A 22,160-nucleotide genomic window follows, 5' to 3' on the forward strand; every position below is an offset into this window, starting at 1 on the left:
TGATATATAATTAAGAACAGTTAATGGTTTGTTTACAAACCACTAGACTCCTTGAGTCTGGCTGTGTTAGCTATTACAGAGGACTTTAGATTTCACCTCTTGAAAGGGAAAAATACTCTGAATTTATTATTTGTAAAAAGCTTACTTTAAGGTGAAGTGCGAAACTGTAATGATTTTATAGCCAAGAGGAAAAAGGTCATAAGATCCAGAAATGAACAAGTACCTAGCCTTAAGTATTTTTGGGTGAAGTTTCTTGATGCTGAGTCTGGAGAAGTAAGAAATAGTCATCATATTCAAAGGAAATCTGGAGTATTATATTGGGATTTTCTTTTCTTTTCTCCCCCTTCCCCCCCTTTTTTAAATTGAAGACCATTTTTTGAACTTGGAAAACTGAGACCTTTAACTTGTTCTTAGACAGGGTACCTCCTATATAATTTCCCTTCACAGTTCATTATCAAATGGGTACCATTGAAATGAACTCTTTCACTTGTTGGGGTATATATATATTCTAAAAATTTTTTTAGTGAAAGGATTTTTTTTTTTTAGTTTCATTTATTTTCTTAATTTTTATTTTTGAGACAGAAGAGCACAAATGGGGGAGGGGTAGAGAGAGGGAGCCAGAGGATTAGAATAGGGCTCTGTGCTGACAGCAGAGAGCCCAATGTGGGGCTCGAACTCATGAGATCATGACCTGAGCCGAAGTTAGATGCTTAACCAGTTGAGACACCCAGGTGCCCCATCTCTCTTTTCCTTTCTTTCCTTTTTCATAACTGTATGGTTAAGTGTCCCATTCTTGGTTTTGCCTCAGGTCATGATCACATGGTTCGTGGCATTGAGCCCAGTGTCAGACTCTGTGCTGGCACTGGGGAGCCTGACTGGAATTCATTCATATTTTCTCTCTATCTCTCTCTCTCTCTCTCCTCCCCCTCCCTCTCTCCTCCTCCCCCTCTCTCCCCCCCCTTCTCTGCCCCTAACCTGCTCCTGCTCTCTCTCTCAAAATAAATAAGTAAACTTAAAAAAAAGAAAAAAAAAGCAGCTAAGATTTTTTTTTTCAGAATTCATACTTTTATTATAGTAATATCTTATGCTTTAATGCATCTAAATATACAAGCAGCTTATTGTTAAATGGAAATAACTTTTATTTTTTTTATTTTTTTTTTTGGTTAATTTTTTTTCTTTTTTTTTTAATTAATTTATTTTTTTTACAAATAGTTTATTGTCAAATTAGTTTCCACATAACACTCAGTGCTCATCCCCACAAGTGTCCTCCTCCCCCCCCTCCCCCCCTCCCCCCCACATCCATCAGTCCTCAGTTTTTGTCAGCATTCAAGAGTCTCTCATGGTTTGCCTCTCTCCCTTTCCCCCACCATTTCCCCCCTTCTTCTCCCCCTTGTTCCTCCGTCAAGTTCCTCCTAATCCTCCTATATGTGCAAACATATGATATTTGTCCTTCTCTGCCTGACTTATTTCTCTCAGCATAACACCCTCAAGGTCCATCCATGTTGCTACACATGGCCAGATTTCATTGTTTCTCATTGCCATGTAGTATTCCATGGTATAGATAAACCACATCCTCTTGATCCATTCATCTGTTGATGGACACTTAGTCTCTTTCCATGTTTAAAAGCAGCTAAGATTTTAACCTGTATTCCTGGGAAGGTGTTTTTGTTTTTTGGGTTTATTTTGAAATAATTTTATTGAGGAGTAATTTATTGCACAGTAATTTAAAATTTGCAATTTGATATGTTTATACACACACACACACACACACACACACATACACATGTGTACGCACTGCAGCCATCACCACAATCGAGGTAATGAACATAGCTATCTCCCCTCAAAGTTTTTTCATGCCTTTTTATAATCTCTTCCTCGTGTCCTCCCCCCGCCCCCTTTCCTTACGCGGGCAACCACACTGATCCATCCTCTTTTTGTCACTATAGATTTGAATGTGGATTGTTGTCAAATACCTTTTCTATATTTGCATAGAAGATCTTAACGGTTTTCTTTTTTAGTCTGTTAATAGAGTGAACTATATTGAACCAACCATATATCCATGTAATTTGGGGCTAAATATCATTCGATTGTGACATATTATCCTTTTGTACAGGCATACTTCAGCAATACTGCGGGTTTGGTTCCAGAACACTGCAAGAAAGCAAATATCTCAGTAAAGCAAGTCAAATGAATTTTTTGTTTTCCAGTGTATATAAAAGTTATATTTATACTATACTGTAGTATATTAAGTGTGTAACAGCGTTATGTCTACAAAAACAATGTATATATCTTAATTTAAAAATGCTTTGGTGTTAAAAAATGTTACACATCACCTGAGCTTTCAGCAAGTTATAATCACTTATTACACATCATCCTAACAAATAGAATATACATGTTCTTTATTCCTTTTCCCTTTTATTCTGCCTTATTTTGGATTTTTAAAAAAATATTTCATTTATTGGCTTATTAACTATCACATGTGTTTCATTTTGTTTTTTTCTTTCTTTTTTGTGTTTTAAGTTTATTCATTTTGAGAGAGAGACAGAGAGTGCAGGCAGGGAAGGGGCAGGGAGAGGGAGAATCCCAAGTAGGCTCCTTGCTGCGCATAGTGCCTGACCCAGGGCTCTATCTCATGAACTGTGAGAACTGTAAGCCAAAATCAAGAGTTGGACACTCAACTGATTGAGGCCCCCAGGCATCCACCTTCTTTTTCTTTCTTTTTTCTTTTTCTTTTTTTTAATGTTTTATTTATTTTTGAGAGAGAGAGAGACAGTGTGAGCAGGGGAGGGTCAGAGAAAGAGGGAGACACAGAATCTGAAGACAGACTCCAGGCTCTAAGCTGTCAGCACAGAGCCCAACACGGGGCTCGAACCCACGAACCGTGAGATCATGACCTGAGCTGAAGCCGGACGTTCAACCGAGTGAGCCACCCAGGCGCCCCTTCTTTTCTTTTTTTCAAATGGTTGCTTTAAGTTTCATAGTATACATCTTTATCACATATATCTTGACATGTGATATTATACCACTTCACATGTAGTATTCTAGTCTCTTGGCTCTTAATGCTACTACAGTTTACTTCCATTATAAGTTTCATAATATATTAGTATCATTTTTGATTAGTCAGTTCTTTTTTTAAAAGATTTTAAAACTAAGGGGAAAAATCTTTATATTTATTCTCATTTACCATTTCTTGTGCTTTTCATTCATTTGGAGAGATCCAGACTGCCTTCTGCAACTTCCTTTAACATTTCTTATAGTACATGTCTGTTGGTCATGGATTCTTTTAACATTTTAACATTTACAGTTTGAAATCTTTATTTCCTCTTTGTTTTTGAAAGATGTTTTCTCTGACAGTTGAATTCTTAGTTGATAGTTTTTTCCCAATACTTTAAAATTTCACCTCTTTAGCCTCTTTGATCTTTAGGTTTATAATTTCCATGAAATTTGTAAAGTTTTGACCCATTGTTTTTTCAGACACATTTTCCTAATTCTTTTAGGTGTTCTACTTACCCATATGCTGAGATGCTTGATGTCCCACAGCTTATATATGCTTTTTATCCAGTCTTGTTTTGTATAGTATCTATTTGTCCTCATGTTCATTGACATTTTCTTTGGAGTGTGTCTAATCTGCTGTTAGTCCCAACCAGCATTTTTTATTACTAAAACAATCGAATTTTTATTTTTTTATTAAAAAGTTTATTATTTTGAGAGAGCATGTACATGCATGCCAGCCAGACAGGAGGAGAGAGAGGAAGGGAGAGAATCCCAAACAGGCTCTATGTTGTCAGCATGGAGCCTGACGTGGAGCTTGATATGATAAGCCACGAGATCATGACCTGAGCAGAAAACCAGAGTCAGCTGCTCAACTGGCCACTTGACGGACTCAGCCTCCCAGGCACCCCTCTGTCTACCTTTTTTGAATGTATGAACTACATTTATGATAACAGATTTAATGCTCTTTTCTTGTAAATCTATCATGTATAGATCATTTTCTGTTGATTGATTTTTGTCATTATGAGTAGTATTTTCCTCCTTTGCATGTCTTCTAATTTTTTTAAATGTTTATTTTGAGAGAGAGAGGGTATGTATGAGTGAGCAGGAGAGAGGGGAGAGAGAATTCCAAGCAGGCTCCACATTGACAGTGCATAGCTTGAACTCATGAACTGTGAGATCATGACCTGAGCGGAGCTCAAGGGTTGGATGCTTAACTGACTGAGCTACCCAGACTCTACCCTCCCCATTTTTTAAGATTTTATTTTTAAGTGATTGTATACCCCAGACAGGGCTTGAACCCACAACCCCAAGATCAAGGTCCAGAAATGCCTTAGGTGTTTGAAAACCAATAATCTTCATACCAAAGCACTTCATAGATGTAATCTTTTCTGAACTTCACAGTAAGCCTGAGAAATAACTCTAGTCCTGTTTTATAGATGAGGAAATGAAGCAAAGAAGAGTGAAGTGGCTTACTCATGGTCCAACATTTGTTAGTTGTATTTGATGATGGGGAATCCTATTTCAGTCTCCTGTCAAACATTATGCTTCTGTTACCTCTCGTTGACTAAAATAGGCCTATCTCTAAAGTCTGTTAAAGATATCCAAAAACATTGAATCTGTAGTTCCAAACAACTTAGGGAGCCAGAAAGTATGTGCTCTTCTTTGTTCACACCGAATATTCAATTTCATTCTCTATAGCAGCTGACTGTGATAAGCTTAATTGTCTAGCAAAGGTGTTTCTGTCCTGGACCATTATCTTAATGTTTTTTAAAACTGCCTTTGAATGTCCTTGTGTGTTATAAAATCATTGAAAGACCCGAAGTAGTGCACAATTTAATATTTTCACTTATAACAACTGAAGAATTGGGTACTAATAGAAGTCCATAGTGTAACTTTTGTTTTGAATTTTTTCCAAGGTTTTATAAAACTAAAAAATGTTTTCAGTGTTTTATAATTTAGGTTGCATTTAGCTCAGACTTCACAGTTTTATAATAAATTGTGTAGCTTATAACTTTGTTTTATCAGAACTGGTAATATTTTCTAGTGAGATTTTCTGTAGTCTTTTGAAGTGATTTCATATGTGCCAGGAATCTTAGATCCTGTAATCTATTTAACACAGTAGTACCAGTGTTAGACTGCAAATACTAGGAAAAGTAATTCTTTTCAGTCAAGATTGGTTTTGGATTTGCTTTTGGAATTCTTGAATAGTCAATTGATTTTATTAGTATGTGAAAACAAGCAAAGCTCTGTAGCCAGGAATAAATAAGAAGGCCTTAGGAGTAGGATTCAAATGGTTTGTTTTCCATTTTGACTGCTTTTAAAAGGCAAAATAGCTAAATTTTTCGAACTTCTGGAAGTTACTCTAGTTAAAGAATTAAAAAATCATTGTAGCATGTCACAAATCAAACTAGTTTATCTGCTCCATTTGAAATGTTATACTGAATGAGGGAATGCAATATAGGGAATGTAAGAATTTTGACTGATTTGCTTATTATAAAAGAATTTATAGCAACTTTTAAATATCAAATTTTATCCATATAACAGGTATAAGGCTATCTGCATTTTCTTTGTAGATTGGAAAAAAATTATTTTGTTTGTTTATTTTTGAGAGCGAGAGAGACAGAGCATGAGCGGGGTAGGGGCAGAGAGAGAGAGGGAGACAGAATCCGAAGCAGGCTCCAGGATCTGAACTCTCAGCACAGAGCCTGACTAAGGGCTGGAACTCACAGACCGCGAGATCATGACCTGAGCCAAAGTCAGATGCTGAGCCACCCAGGCACCCCTCTGTGTAGATTTCTGCTTTTTATTGTATAAGAATTTGGAATGGCACACAATAGTAAAACATTTAAGAATGCTATTCAAGGAGGGGCGCCTGGGTGGCTTAGTTGGTTAAGCGTCCGACTTTCGCTTGGGTCATGATCTCACAGTTCGTGGGTTCGAGCCCCGCGTCGGGCTCTGTGCTGACTGCCAGCTCGGAGCCTGGAGCCTGTTTCAGTCTGTGACTCCCTCTCTCTCTGACCCTCCCCTGCTCACGCTGTCTCTCTCTCTCTCCTAGAAATAAATAAAACATAAAAAAATTTTTTTTTTGTTTTTTTGTGAGAGACAGAGAGAGAGAGAGAGAGAGCATACTGCAAGCAGGAGAGGGGCAGAGAGAGAGAGAGAGAGAATCCTAACCAGGCTCCTCACTCAGCACAAAACCCAATTCGAGACTCGATCTCACATCCATGAGATNAAAAAAAAAAAAAAAAAGAATGCTATTCAAGGATTCTTTCTATGATATATATGAGTTTTTTGTAGCTCATGTTTTTTCTTCTAATAAACTGGTTGAAATGACTTACAGTTTTATATAATCCTTATTGTCATTACTATAAGCACATTGGTGTGTTTCTCAGAGTTGTAATCTATAACCAAGTCTTACGTTTTTAAGATGCTTACTTTTAGGGAATATTTGCATAGCTTCATCTTGAATTATTTCTTCATTTATTTTTGTCACATTTATTTTCTATTTACTTCCAAAATAATGTTCACAAACTATTCATAGAGGGATAATCTAAACAAGACAAAATCATTGCTTTAGAGGATATGGAATGTTTTAAAGTCACATTTAAGAGAAAGTCATGATCTTTTTTACTGCACTCTGTAAGTTTTTTTTTAATGTTCATCTATTTTGGAGACAGAGAGAGAACGAGCACGAGTTGGGAAGGGGCAGAGAGAGAGAGGGAGACAGAGAAACCGAAGCAGGCTCCAGGCTCCCAGCTGTCAGCACAGAGCCCCACGTGGGGCTCACACCCACAGACTGTGAGAGCATGACATGAACTGTTAGACACCCAACTGACTGAGCCACCCAGGCGCCCCTTTTTTATTGCATTCTTAACCTAATATTTTTACTTAAAAACATTATTTTTAATGTTTGTTTATTTTTGAGAGAGAACAGACCATGAGTGGGGGAGGGGCAGAGTGAGAGGGAGACAGAATCTGAAGCAGGCTCCAGGCTTTAAGCTGTCAGCACAGCTCGATGTGGGACTTACCCCATGAACCGTGAGATCATGACCTGAGCCAACGTCAAATGCTTAACTGACTGAGCCACCCAGGTGCTCTGATTCCCTAATATTATTATAAAACACATATGAAAAATGCTTTCATATTAATCCCTGAGCAAATTATAGGCTTCTGGGAAATGAGGTATGTCTTCATTAGTAAAAAGAAATCTGAAGAGCTCTCAAATTTGTAAGAAATTTAATTTAGAATTAAATTTTGAAACGTTTTATGTGGGTATTCTGAGAAATATTTGCTAAGATTGTTAGTAAATCATCTTAGTCTATTGAAGATAACACTTTTTTTTTTTTTTTAAATGTTTTTTATTTATTTCTAGGAGAGAGAGAGAGACAGCGTGAGCGGGGGAGGGTCAGAGAGAGAGGGAGACACAGACTGAAACAGGCTCCAGGCTCCGAGCTGGCAGTCAGCACAGGGCCCGACGCGGGGCTCGAACCCACGAACTGCGAGATCATGACCTAAGCGAAAGTCGGACGCTTAACCGACTAAGCCACCCAGGCGCCCCGATAACACATATTTTGAAGACTAATATGAGGAATTATTTGTGAAATTGATTAGAAAATGCAATGTGTTGTCTAAGTGTTTAGAAATACCATTTTTGTCCACAAATCTGTAAACAGTAACACATCCATAGTGACTATGTTGTGGTTTCCCTTCACAGATATCACGTTGTGCTAGTACATCCATATAAATAATTAATACCTGAAGTCTCAATGTAACATGGACATTAACAGTGATGACAGATAAATACAGATGCTTGGGAATCAAATACTAGAAGAAAAACACTTTTAAAAAGGTAAGAAAAACACATAATCTTAATTAAGGCCAAGTGGGCTTTAGTTAGTAGCTAAAGTTTCTTTTTCAGTTTGTCATGCTTTTTAAGAAACACATCTGGGTAATCCTGTCTATTGTAATACTGGTAGAACTCAGATGTAAGTATCAGTTCTTCTGTGAAATGACAGTTGCAGATATCCTTGCCTAGTAAATATTGTAACAAAAGAGGTTCCTGTAGTGAACACCCAGTTCACAATGGGCAGTAAGGTGGCTGACTGGAACTTGAATAAAGTGCTAGAATAGGAGTGTCCTTGTATATCAAACGCATCTTAAATTGTGTGGATCCTCTGCCTCTGATGATTGCCACCCCCACCGCATACTATAGAATGTAATGTTTTGCCATGTTTGTGAAAGGCTTTCAGGGTTGGATATAAAGGAGTTGGCAGTTGGAGTCTTTGTTGTAAGAGGAGTGAATTTCCTAGTCAAGGGTTACTTTCTGTAAGATCATGTTTTCGCTGTGCACCCTTCTGTTAATTAGCATATTTCTTGATGCATTATTAAATGATTTTGTTTAGACAGTTTTCCTACCTTGTGTTTTTCAAGAATTTACAGGGCATATTTGGGAGAGGTTGCATCTATAGATATTAGATATTAGTACTGATCTAGCTGACTAAAACTGTAATCTGTTTATTTTTAGTAGGCAGTAACTCTAGTTTACAAAGTTTGTTAACTGTATCAGTTTTAAATTGTAATCCTTCACTAAAAATAGTGTCACTTTTAGAATATCTACTTTCATGTTTATAATAAAGTGACAGTCTGTATCATAAGCCTTGCTAGTCTTTTTCCTGGTGTTCCTCCTTTTTTGTACATTGGCACTCATAATAATATTTAGCAACATTCTCTGAAAATGATATCATAATACATTATCAAAAGTAAAATTCTTAATTAACCAGCCTGTCCAAGAAATGGAATGTAATTAGGTTAATTAAAATATCTGGCCAGCTGGGAACTAAAAGCAGAAAATCATTATTGTTTTGGTCCCAGTTGAAAATCCGTATGCCAAAAATAATAGTTTCTCTTTGTAATAGAATCTTACTACACTTAAGTAATCATCAAGGTTATCTTATGTTGATATTTGAAGACTTAGTTGATTCTTTGGTGTGCATAACTTAAATTATTTTTGTTTTTCAGTCCCTAGTTTTGTATATTTGAAGGCCAAAGTTTGGGAAGTTCTCTAGAATAAGAGTAATAGATTATAAATTTTTATTTATATCTTCTTAAAGGCAATCTTTGGGTCACCTCAAAAAAAATATTGCTGTAGACTCTAGGAAAGAATGGGGTTATATTTTGATGCAAACTAATAATAGATGTTATAAAGATTTGGTATATTTCAAGCTCTTTTTGATTTGTTTTTGTTGGTTTTTAAAAATCCTTTTCCAGGTTCCTAGTATTTTTGAGGCTATACAGTTACCAAAAAGTATCAAAGATGTTATTTTGAATAGATATTCTGTTACCTACTATTTCCTCTTATTATAGGTGGGGTAAATTTATTAGCATAAGTTAATTTGTTTCTTTAATTTTTTTTATTATTTTATTTTAAAGAAAGGAATTTAGGAGGTTCTAGTATTCTCCATGGCTGAAGCTGAGAGTCTGAAACCCTGATGCTTAAGCTCTATTCTAGATCATAGCTCCAACTCCTTCAGGATATAAGGAAAAGATAATATTTCCACAATGATAGATCTTTGGTTGTACAGGTAAGTTATTTAGTTTTGCAGTAGTGAAGACGACTATAGTTTGATTTTGATTTTTTTTTTTTTTTGTGGGAATGGCTATTTGTTATATTTCTATACGTCTGCATGGCAAATTGTGTAGTCTGGCTGGCAGTTCATTGGAGTTTGGAGCTATAGGGAATGGGTTAGGGATGAAATATTTTCCCACTCTTCTCAATAGGGGTATAAATGAAGTGACTAAGTATGTTGGAATCTCTAGAGCATTATACCTATCTTTGACATTCTAGGTATTTTTGATTCGAGGGGCATTATGAAATTTCTTGACTTCTGTTTCTCACGAATTTTCTTTCTTAGTATGTATTCATTCAGCTTCCTATCTACGTATCTATCTGTGTATCTGTCATCTATCTGTCTCTCTTAATGGGCAAGAAGGAAAAGATCACTTTATACCAGGCAGTGCATAATAGAATCCATAGTTTCAAAAAAGGCAAATATTAAGAACTTTTAGAAATTCATAGGTGGGTCCCCAGGTTTCATTCTTTTACTTTTAACCTTATAGTGATAATTGCTTAGCTGAAGAAATTTGTCTTAGAAGAATTGTATGACAAGGATAGTCTGAACCACTACTAAACAGTTCATGTTTATATTTTAGGCAGAAGAAAAATCATATGGTAACACTGATCAATTACTCTTGTTCTTTTTGCCTTTCACTTTGGTTTGATTATGGTATCATGATTAGCTTCCTAAAAATTGTTCAATTAATAAAATTTAATATTGTGATAATAAATATCAGCTAGAACGTTGGTGTTAATGGAGGATTGCCAGTCCCTCAATTCCCAAAATGTACCATGCTACTTTGGTAATTATAGTGAGCAGAAGATGATGTGCATTATTTTTAAAATATCTTCTTGAGATTTCTTTCTCATAAGTGGGTGATAGCTAGAGTAGTATTTCATTAGGTGGACCATTTTAATTTAATGCTTATTATTCCTTTTAGTTCATATTGATGCAGTTCTGCCGATGTGATCCACAGGGCTGGACATTTATGATCTGAAACACTGCTGATGCTGTTTCAGAATCCTGCAGTTAGATTTGAGGTAAAAGTAGATTCACATTTTGGGGAAGATAGTTCAACAGCAAATAAGTGTGTGAGATGCTAGAATTATAGGTAGCATTTGGGGTTTAATATAGTAGACAGGCTGAAATTTGGTTGACTGTCCTTGATGTGCTCTCTTACAGGATAAAAGCTTTGAGGGTGGGGGAGAGAGGAAAGGAGTCTATTTAATTCTAGTGCTTGATCATATTCTCTTCCCTCTGTTTTAGAAAGTGCCATATTCATTAGTTGGTAGATAAAATACAGGAACTACATTCTAGTTGCTAGATTGAGTTTTGCCATATGAATATATTAACTAACAGTTTCCCTTAATTCTGAAACAAGAGTGATTGAATTGGGTGCTGGCTAAAATTTTCACCATGTGCCTCGTATTTAGTTAACTAGCAAGGTTAATTTCTGAGATATGTAGCTTATAACAAGTCCCTTTCTGTTCCCTTAGTAATTTAATATTTGGCAGGAATATAATTTTGTGCTCCAAACTTGTTTGCTGAATTTCTTCAGTAACTCTGTATTATATAGCTAAAATGAGGAAAACAACTACTTTAGTCTATAATACTTTGCCAAGCATGAGAAAACAATATTAAGACTTGGTTGAGATGGTCAGGATATTTTTAGTCCCTTTTTGGTAATTGAAATTTGCACTCAGTTTATTAGAAAACTGCAGAAAGTATGTGCCTTTATATAAGCCTATCCAAAATAGAAAAGATCAAGAAAAAAGTTAGAAGAAAAATTATCAGAGGGAAGAATGCTTAGATTTCATTTAATCTTTAGAATTTTTAGCAATTTATTATCTTAAGTGCATACAATATGTTAATTTTAAGCAAGCAGTTAGGTCTTATTTAGTCCTTCTTTAACCAAAGTGGTCATAGCTGGCTGACTTCCTTTATTTATTTGTTTGTTTGTTGCTAAAATCAAATAAGGACTTTTAAAAGATACGTTATTAATAGGTCTAAAGTAGTTTGAACATGAGGACTAGATTATTTTAATAGAACACTGTCTGGATACAGTGGTCTACGGCAGTGCTTCTCAAATAGGAATATATTAATATTATAATATATTAATAGGAATATAAATCATCTGGGAATCTGATTAATTGGTAGATTTGGGACAAGGTCTGATATTCTTAATTTCCAACAAGCTTCCAAGAGATGCCCATGATGCTGGTTCTCAGGCCACACTTTGAGTTGTGAGATTTTGAGGTACCAGAAGGGTCCCTGTTATAAAACAGGTTTGCTTTAAATATGGCTCAATAGCACAGGATTTAAGAACTGTAAATAAAATGGACTTTATTGTAATTGTTGAATGAAATAAGAATGCTTTTCATGGATCAGAAGATACAAAAAGAGGTTTAATCTTTCATATTTATTAGTGTTTTGATCACTGAAATGGTGAAGAAATAAAATAGGCCCTCATGATAGGTTGTGTTTTATAATTATATATATTCTGTATACATATATAATGCTAATAATATGTAATATATATGTGTTCTTTACAAGTAACTTTGCATAATAATAACAGGTTTATTTTATTAATGATAGGTCAGTGATTTTGCTTTCATTTGGATTGCTATGGAAAGAAAAGAAGGGCTTAAGATTGCCTATGATGGGAATCATTTGAGTTTATGTGCCTTTAATTGGCATCACCTTTTAAAAACTAAAGGTTGATTTTTTTTTTTGTAGAAAATATTACTATTGCCAATATTATTTTTGAATCATGAATTATGAATATAAGCAAATTTGCATTAAAGATATTTGCATTAGATTTTATAAAGTTTAAGAAATTAACTTAGGTTTCCTTAGTGTATTTACATAGGTAATTAATATTTAAAAATCTGTAACTTTCAAATTTGAGAGCTCCAGATTTGGGTATATGAAACAAATAAATGACTTTATTATTTTTTAGTTTGTGCTGTTTTGGAGCAACATTTGAAGTTTAACTTAAATTTTTTGTAATTAAAAGTGGATATTTATGGGACATTCAGTTTTTATTACTTGTGATTTAAAATAGACTATAATCTTCATGACAAGATTTAAGCAAAAGAGAATTACATGTCACTTCCCTGTAATGAATCCCCAAATAGGAAAAGTTTACTACATGAAATGTATTTCTAAGTTCTGATTGGTTTCCTTTACTTATTGTTCATAGATGGCTGTGTAACTATAGAACAAATTATCATCCTCTAATCCCAGGGCTGGTTTTGTGAGTCTTGGAAGATTTTTAAAAACAGTTAATTAAGAATTTAAAAGTATACTTTACTGTGAAACAAAACTAAACTCAATCAACTTACATATTTTTAGGAAACTTAATTCATTTATCAACAGGCAGAAACAGGAAGACAGTTCCCATTAATATTTATTTTTTGTATGTGGTAGCATGTTGCTATGGCTTCTGTAGTTCTTTATAACTGTTCTGCTGTTAGACGCTTCAAGTTGTGGCAAAAGAGAGATTGTATTTGATTTGCAGGGGCAGAGGTAGAATGGCATTTGAAGGGTTTATAGAAGGAAGCTATGGGAAGCTTGGCAAAAGGGAGGGGGAAGGGAACTATGCGACTATGTACTACAGCTATTATTGACCTCTTTCTCTATCCATCCTACACCTCATTTGGAAGTTAAGCAGTGAAGTGGCAAATTATTTTGTGAAAACTAAACAGAAGAGGACCAGAATAATGATACTTGAAATGTTAATAGCTCCTTTATTCTGCTTTATGGGAGAAGCTTTGGAAAATAATAACCACTTAAGAGTTTATTGATCCAGTGGATCAATCAGGGCATTTTTCAATTTCCCTTGCATTTGTATCTTAGACACACCAAAACATCCACGTCGGAAAACCAGCTCATCTCCCAATATGCGTTAAAACTGTGGCATATATGTATATATGGAAGTTCAAAGAAGGAGAGAATGTGTAGTCCTGATTTCTTAGATGCAGTATTTGCTTTGAGGGCTTCCTTTCCTTTTTCTTCTATCCTTTTCAGACTACTTCCTTTCACTTGCTAATTTATGGCTGTACTTCTAGAGACTAGAGAGGTTTGGCTTTGCTCTTTTGCTTTTAGCTTATTGCAAACTAGGATTGTGATATCTATTCACCTGCTTGATTACAAAAATTCTACCGCAACCCAAATTTTTTGGATGTCACATAGTTTGTTATCAAAGGATTTGACCTAAAACTCATTTTAATAAGAGTAAATTAAGAAGAGCTGAGCCTACCACTTTACCTCCCAGGAATGTTTTAAGAAAACATAAGAAATGATTGGGACCGTTTTTGCGATTGTTGCTGTATAATTATAATTCCATAGGTATTATTTTAATAACCAAGATGAAATCCTGTCTTTTAGGGAACTCTTTTCTGGGCCCTTTGTGCCTTTGTTATCTATCTGAAAGGCAGATGAACAGCGAGGCAGGTTAAGGACATGGTCTCTAGAAGCCCTGCCACTTCTTTGTGTGGCTTTGAACAGAATACTTACACTATACACATACCTCACCCTCCTCATTTGTAAAGTGGGGATGGTAATAGCATCTATCTTAGTTGTTGTGAGACTTAAATGAGTTAATGTGTGTAAAACATATAGAATGATTCCTGGAACATATTAAGTACCATATAATTGTTAGCTATTAATATCATTTTTGGAAATGTTAATAGAAGAAATTATATCACGTAATTTATTAATATTGGCTATACTTGGATTTAAAAGTTAATAGCTTTATGCTTTTGTTTTAGGTATATTAACTATTACCTTTTTCTCATTATTTTGTTTACATTTTTGAAGGTTTCCCAATGAGTGGATCATGATGACCGTATTGTAGGGACTTGCCATAGTATGGCTGCTTCCCGATCTACTCGTGTTACAAGATCAACAGTGGGGTTAAACGGCTTGGATGAATCTTTTTGTGGTAGAACTTTAAGGAATCGTAGCATTGCTCACCCTGAAGAAATCTCTTCTCATTCTCAAGTACGATCAAGATCACCAAAGAAGAGACCAGAGCCTGTGCAAATTCAGAAAGGAAATAATAATGGAAGAACTACTGATTTAAAACAGCAAAGTACTCGAGAATCATGGGTAAGCCCTAGGAAAAGAGGACTTTCTTCTTCAGAAAAAGATAACGTAGAAAGGCAGGCTGTAGAAAATTGTGAGAGAAGGCAAACAGAACCTGTTTCACCAGTTTTAAAAAGAATTAAGCGTTGTCTTAGATCTGAAGCACCAAACAGTTCAGAAGAAGATTCACCTATAAAATCAGACAAGGAGTCGGTAGAAGAGAGGAATACAGTAGTGGACAATGATGCAGATTTTCAAGGGACTAAACGAGCTTGTCGATGTCTTATACTGGATGATTGTGAGAAAAGGGAAATTAAAAAGGTGAATGTCAGTGAGGAAGGGCCACTTAATTCCGCAGTAGTTGAAGAAATCACAGGCTATTTGGCTGTCAATGGTGTTGATGACAGTGATTCAGCTGTTATAAACTATGACGACTGTCAGCCTGACGGGAACACTAAACAAAATAGCACTGGTTCGTATGTATTGCAGGAAAAGTCAGTAGCTGAAAATGGGGATTTGGATACCCACACTTCAATGTTCCTTGATAGTAGGAAGGACGACAGTTATATAGACCATAACGTGCCTTGCACAAATTCAGAAGTGCAGGTCAAGTTGGAGGACCACAAAATACTAACTGCCTGCCTGCCTGTGGAACATGTTAATCAGCTGACTACTGAGCCAGCTACAGGCCCCTTTTCTGAAATTCAGTCATCCTTAAGGGATTCTGAGGAGGAAGTAGATGTGGTGGGAGATAGCAGTGCCTCAAAAGAGCAGTGTAATGAGAACACCAGTAACGCCCTGGACGCAAGTCTTGAGAGTATGCCAGTCTCTGGAGAACCAGAATCATCTTCTGTTCTAGACTGTGTTTCAAGTCAAATGATGTCTTTATCAGAACCTCAAGAACATCGATATACTCTGAGAACTTCACCACGACGGGCAGCCCCTACCAGAGGTAGTCCTACTAAAAACAATTCTCCTTGCAGAGAAAATGGACAATTTGAAGAGAATAATCTTAGTCCCAGTGAAACAAATGCAACTGTTAGTGATAATAGAAGTGAATCTCCCACAAATCCTGATGAAATTTCTCAGAATGAAAAAGGAATGTATTGTGACTCTGAAAATTATGGGAGTGAAGGACTAAGTAAGCCACCCTCAGAGGCAAGAATTAATATTGGACATTTGCCATCTGCCAAAGAGAGTGCCAATCCACACAATACAGAAGAAGAAGATGATGATCCTGATGTTTATTACTTTGAATCAGATCATGTGGCACTGAAACACAACAAAGAGTATGTGTAAATATGGTAACCATGAATTCTGCTTTGTTTATTATTCCCCACGCTTTCAGTATCTATTCATAAATGTCTATTCATAGCATTTTTATTCTAGCTGAAATTAATGCTTTAGCTGGAATTTTAGGTTTAACATAATGATTATTTCAACTTTTAAAAAAGCTCCAAAAAAGAAAGACTTTAAAACTCAACTTACTACTCTTCTCAGTGGCAATATGGTTTTCTAGTTTTGATATTTCACACATCTTAATTAGAAAAGACATGTGGAAGCAGTGGTTGATGGTGTTTTTGTTTATTAATAAATTTTATACCATTTTAGTTAATTTGTAAAATGGAAACATCTTTAGGTATCACAATACAGTTTGATTTATGAAACTTCTAGGCCTTCCAGGCAGTGTAGAATAATTAATGAGTGCTTAGACTTCATATAGATTAAGGGAAATCTGGCAGGCTATAAATCAACTTTTATCTTAGTTGCTTATATCTAATTTCCAATTAAAACTTTTGATTAAATATACTTAATGCATTACCTTTGACTTTTGTGATTTACAAAAGTAGATATTACTGTTAATACCATGACAGCTAATTGTGTATTGTATTAGCATAATAGCAAGAGTTCGTCTGTTGCTTAGTTTACATAAAGCATTTAAGACACCTTTTTCCTGATTCTGAATTAAAAGGGGAGATTATCTTAAAATACTATCAATTCTTAGCCTTTGTTATGAAGGTACTTTTTAAAATAAAGAATTGAGTGTCCAGATTTATCACAGTTTTGCTTAGCTTTGCTTTAAAGTATTCCAGGTAGTAAAAGGAATGAATTGGAGCTAACTTCGAGTAATCATAAAAGGAACTGTTGATGAACAGTGAACAGTGTTTATCATAAAAATACCATGATCAACAACAAAGACTTCTATATTAAGTTAATCACCTTTTGCCCCTACAAAGTATGCTTTTGAATTGCTATCACAGATTATATAGGCTATGTGAAAATATTGATTTGAGGAAACTTTGCAATGTTTTTGTTGTGACAGTTGCCAGATTCTGGTATGTATCAGATCAGAGTATCAAATCCTGGTTGTGGAACATAATAATTTTTTGTGATACATTATAGATAGGTCACATTTGTGTATGATAATTTGGTGGCCTTTTAGCATAGGTTTCTTTTCTGAAAAAAATTTTTCATAAATAGTATTTTAATACTGTATTTAATAGAGAGGTCATTTTATCTGAGCATTTTACTCATAGAACTGTTAGCATTTTTATGTATTTGAAATATTTGAAGTCCAATCTGAGATAGAAAAACAACTCATAAGTGACTTTTTTTAAAATTTCAGATTAAACTGAGTTCTTACCATTGGTATTATTCATCAAAAACCAGAATTGTTTATCTGGAGACACAAGGAGGAAGAACATATGTCTTGAGGAAGAACTAAAAATTCAAGAAGTGTGCATTTTTACAAAATATATTCATTAATTCTATTTTTTGCTTTTAATTGTTTCTTTGGCAAAGAAATGCTCCTTTCAAGGCTTAGCTGGAATTTTTTAAAATGTTTTATTTATTTTTGAGGGGAAGAGCATGAGCGGGGTGCTGGGGGAGGGGGGGACAGAGGATCTGAAGCGAGATCAGAGCTGATAGCATGTAGGGCTCTAACTCCCAGACCTTGAGATCATGATCTGAGCTAAAGTCAGCCGCTCAATTGACTGACTGACTAAGCCACCCAGGTGCCCCAAGGCTTAACTGGTATATTGATGGAAAGTATTTTCCCGTAACTCATTATGTTCCTTTTTTTGTTAGAGATCTCCTGATAGTTCTGAAGGATGATGTTTATAAAATGAGTGTGTAAAGATAGTAGTCATAATATTTAAAAAGTGACTTTCCATATTCCTAAGCCTTTGAGAATGAGACCAGTGCTATTTCATGGGTTCCTCAGGATATACAAAGTTCTTTGAAATTTGGGTGGTAGATGCTTTATTAGGACTGTATTTTTATTTTTATTTATTTCTTTAAAAAAATTTTTTATTTTTTTATTTTTTTATTTATTTATTTTTTTTAATGTTTTTTATTCATTTCTAGGAGATAGAGAGACAGCGTGAGCAGGGGAGGGCCAGAGAGAGAGGGAGTCACAGACTGAAACAGGCTCCAGGCTCTGAGCTGGCAGTCAGCACAGAGCCCGACGCGGGGCTCGAACCCACGAACCGTGAGATCATGACCTAAGCGAAAGTCGGACGCTTAACCGACTAAGCCACCCAGGCGCCCCTAAAAAATTTTTAATGTTTATTTTTGAGAGAGAGAGACAGAGCGTGAGAAGGATAGGGTCAGAAAGAGAGGGAGACACAGAACCTGAAGTAGGCTCCAGGCTCTGAGCTGTCAGCACAGAGCCTGATGCAGTGCTTGAACTCAAGAACTGAGGGATCATGACCTGAGCCGAAGTCAGATGCTTAACTGACTGAGCCATGCAGGAGCCGCTAGGACTGTATTTTTAAATTAATGCTCTACTGGGTGATCTTGGGTAAAAGAAAACACTCCTTCTTGGTTTTTGCCTTCCTCCAATCTTTTGAAGATAGCACCTTTTGACAGTTCACTTTTAATGTTTTTTTCCCTCTGGAGGAAGCTTGTTGGGAGAAGTGAGATGGAGAGTGAGAGCATCTTGATTAGCGTATTGGTTAGAGATAAAGAACATTGAGAGAGGGTGTTTGATCATGTTCGATGTAATCTCTTTCAGTAAAGTCCTTCTTCCAGTGCTTTTTGTCTAGAGCCAGGTAGAGCCTTTTGTCTTGGCTTTTTTTTTTTTTTAACCCAAATTATCATTGTAAAAGATAGCATCATGATACCCATCTAATGCTTTGAAGTCTCAAACTAATTTCTGATGTTTGAAAGTGCATTTGGGGTAAAAAAAAAAAAAAGATAAATGGAGTAGATGGAATATTATTCTGCTGCACACACAGGTGTACACATTACACCCTGTCAAATATTTTATTTTTCTTTTTCATTCTCTTCACGCTAGTAAAATTTTCTAGACAATTTCCTTTTGAAACTGGGTATTGGGCATTGCCCAGATTACACATGACTATCTTTACCAGTAGGGAATGAGTACTTCCTATGGCCAGATTAAAAAATATGTTATTGATAGAAAACACTGAGTATGGCATAGTTCTTTATCTGGAGTCAGGAGGACATAGCTCTTTATTCCAGTTACATCTCTTCCCTAAGTTAACATTGATTATTTAATCAGTAACCTCCTATCCCACTATATAGCCAATAATTTATCTGTCTTGTTTGCAGGGATATCATACATAAGGTCATCTAATGAAATGCCTTGTAAATGTTTGAAAAGATACTGTGTATAGAATGTTAGCCTTAGGGGTGCCTGAGTCCCTCATTCAGTTAAGTGCCAGACTTTGGTTCAGGTCATGATCTCACAGCTCATGAGTTTGAGCCCTGCGTTGGGCTCTGTGCTGACAGCTTGGAGCCTGGAGTCTGTTTGGGATTCTGTGTTTCCCTCTCTCTATGCTGCTTCCTGACTCACGCTTTCTCTCTCTCTCTCTCTCTCTCTCTCAAAAATAAACATAAAAAAAAAAAAAAAAGAATCCTACCCTTGGAACTAATTCATGGTAATTAGGCCATAGGCCAGAGAAGTGAGTTTATGGGCATTCTGGACACTTACTCGTTTCCTTTCTAGATGCCATCCCTCTTCTTTAGCACATAAACTCACAGTTTGCTTTTATATATTTATTTTTCCAAAGGGAGAACTATGAGCAAGGGGGAACTGAAGATTATCTTTTTTTCTGGCAAGATTCCAGTTGTGGATTATTTTACTAGATGTGCTTTCTCAAAGAGTAGTGGGTGGGGAATCAAAAGAAATACTATTTTATCTCAAAATTCTCTGATCTTCAAGGTTGAAGGATTCTGTTAAAATGGTCAGTAATACCTAGTGACTCCCTTTTTGGCCTAATTAGCCAGACTGACTGAGATACTTAACTATGATTTGCCTTTTCTCTTTTGTGGACTTTGAATCCAAAGCATCAAATTAGGTCTCTCAGATTTGAAGTTCTGGCTCTAGGAATAGAGAAGATGTTAGGTCCTGGGTTTTAATGTTCAGAGCATTTTTCTCCAAGGCAATCACTAGAAAATAAATTTTCGAATAAAAATGTGATTTGGTCAGTTGTCTCTGAATTTGTCTCTGTATTCTCCTTGTACAAGAATACTTAAATTTGTATTCAAAGGGCCTTGGATAGCTTCATTTAAAGCTCTTATAACTTTCCTTGAACAGGCAGAGGATAAAAAGTCAGAATAAGAGTTTCTGGATTCTTGAGGTCTTCTAAAGGGTTAACTCAACTAATGAGATTATTAATGTTTATACCAATTTTCAAGTTTTTAAATAATCAAGAGTTTTAAGAATAAGCTAGTTATTGTTTATCAGAGAGTATTGCTTATGTAGTTTCTAAGACATTTTCAAGCCATATTAAAGAATATTTATGGGAATTGTATTTTAAACTTGGTCCTCTGAAAACATGAATGTACTTTAAATAATTATAATATGTCCTTTTACACTATGCGTATGATGAATCTTCTGATAACTTCATCAGTTTCAGAAGCTGCATAGAGAAAATCCTCGTGAGGTCTTATAGATTCACTTGTGAGACTTTTACTGTTTAAGTTTCTTTCAAGGGACCTGAAAATTCCAGGATTAGAGATGGATTTTGCTTAGAAAGTAATAGAGGAGCCATCTTGCACTACATAAAAAAATGTTATGTTTGTATTGTGTTTCATAAGGTACAAAGTGATTTTATCAAATTTCTCATTTGACTACTCAGAAGTAGACAGCATAGGTGGCATTATACAGTCCCCATTTCCGAACTCACAATTAAGGTTTTAAAGTTATGTATTGAAAGTATGATGAACTTTTGGTAGACATAAGATAGAGGCAGATATCTATAGGTGGATAAAGAACTCCCATGTTGTAATTTATAGTATGAACTACTCCTGGTTACCTCATCCAGTAAGGAATTATTCTGTGGATTTTTGGGTTTCTAGGTTTAGAACTCTCAAGGAGCAGATACTGGGTATTCAGTTTTTACAATTCTTTAGTCTGAGTTTAAACTCTGTAATTGTATAATGATTATCTGGTTTTATCTGTCAGAGAATCAGCATTATTGGTAAGTAACTGGTTTTACTTATTAAATGAAATGTTTTTAGGTTCATTGTTTTAAAGAACATTTTGTTACTTTGTCTGTGAAAAATAATTACCCTGTATGAATTGGGGGTATAAAACCTATGCTACAGCTTGACTTTAAAAAGAGAATTTGGATAATTTACCAAAAAAAAAAAAAATACTTTGGGGGTGTTTAGAATGCATTTAAGTATATTAAAGTCAGAGGTTACCATGGAAAACTCACGTATGGTGTACCTTCTCAACTAATTGGGAAAGGCTGTGGAATATAATAGCTAGATTGGCCCCGGTAGTTTGGCACAAGATTAATGAGAGAGATAACTGTCCTTAGCATAAAATTTTTGGTTTTAAGAAGAGTATGCTGTTGACTAATAAATAATCAGTGAATTCTTTTTTTTCCCCTTTGCATATCAATGTCTTTTATTTCAACTGATATGAATGGTTTCTAAAAGGGGTTCTCCGTTGTAATCCAAGTGTATTTATAGTAGAGTTTACCCTTTTCTTCTTGATTCAGGGTCATTTTTGCTGACACGTTATATAGTAATACTCTTCTGGCATCACTGCCAGAATATCTCTGTCTTTGCTTATCTGAAATGATTCGGCTTCTCTGCTTTTTATGTTCTTATAATTTAGCTTTTTTATGTTCTTATTGGCACTTCTGTAACTTAGAGTTTTCTTCTTTTTTTCATTTTTGTTGATTTTCATTTTGTTGTCTGTAGTACTATCATGGTACCTCCCTCAAAAACAGCCTTCTCATTGAGTGCTTTTCATTCTCTTTAAACTTGGAATCAGAATAACCAGACCTGGCAGAATTATCTTGAGTGATGCACTGAGGAATTTCTCTTTGAATGCGTAGATAAGCATTGGGACACCTGAGTGGCTCAGTTGTTGGGCATCCGACTTCGGCTCAGGTCATGATCTCATGGTCTGTAATTTCGAGTCCCATGTTGGTTCTGTCCGGACAGCTCCTAGCCTGGAGCCTGCTTCAGATTCTGTCTTCC

The 22,160-nt window shown here is 35.5% G+C and overlaps 1 protein-coding gene across 9 annotated transcripts in view; it reads left to right on the forward strand.

Moving 5' to 3' along the window:
- ZZZ3 (zinc finger ZZ-type containing 3) overlaps window positions 1–22,160 on the forward strand; it is a 97,080-nt gene that overhangs the window by 29,331 nt on the left and 45,589 nt on the right. For 4 of the 9 annotated variants that reach the window (XR_005532629.1, XM_039257038.1, XM_039257043.1 and 1 more), the window contains exons 2-4: window positions 7,709–7,843; window positions 9,424–9,575; window positions 14,430–15,991. Coding sequence is in view for 8 of the 9 variants with exons in the window: in XM_039257038.1 (XP_039112969.1) it covers window positions 14,481–15,991 (1,511 nt within the window). In the remaining variant the exon portion in view is untranslated. Of the gene's footprint in view, window positions 1–7,708; window positions 7,844–9,423; window positions 9,576–10,548; window positions 10,649–14,429; window positions 15,992–22,160 lie in introns of all 9 variants that reach the window. The other 5 variants (XM_039257044.1, XM_039257045.1, XM_039257040.1 and 2 more) reach the window with 4 other exon arrangements.

The sequence above is a fragment of the Hyaena hyaena genome, unplaced genomic scaffold (assembly GCF_003009895.1).
Source record: "Hyaena hyaena isolate Hyena2069 unplaced genomic scaffold, ASM300989v1 scaffold_601, whole genome shotgun sequence".
Lineage (NCBI taxonomy): Eukaryota > Metazoa > Chordata > Mammalia > Carnivora > Hyaenidae > Hyaena > Hyaena hyaena.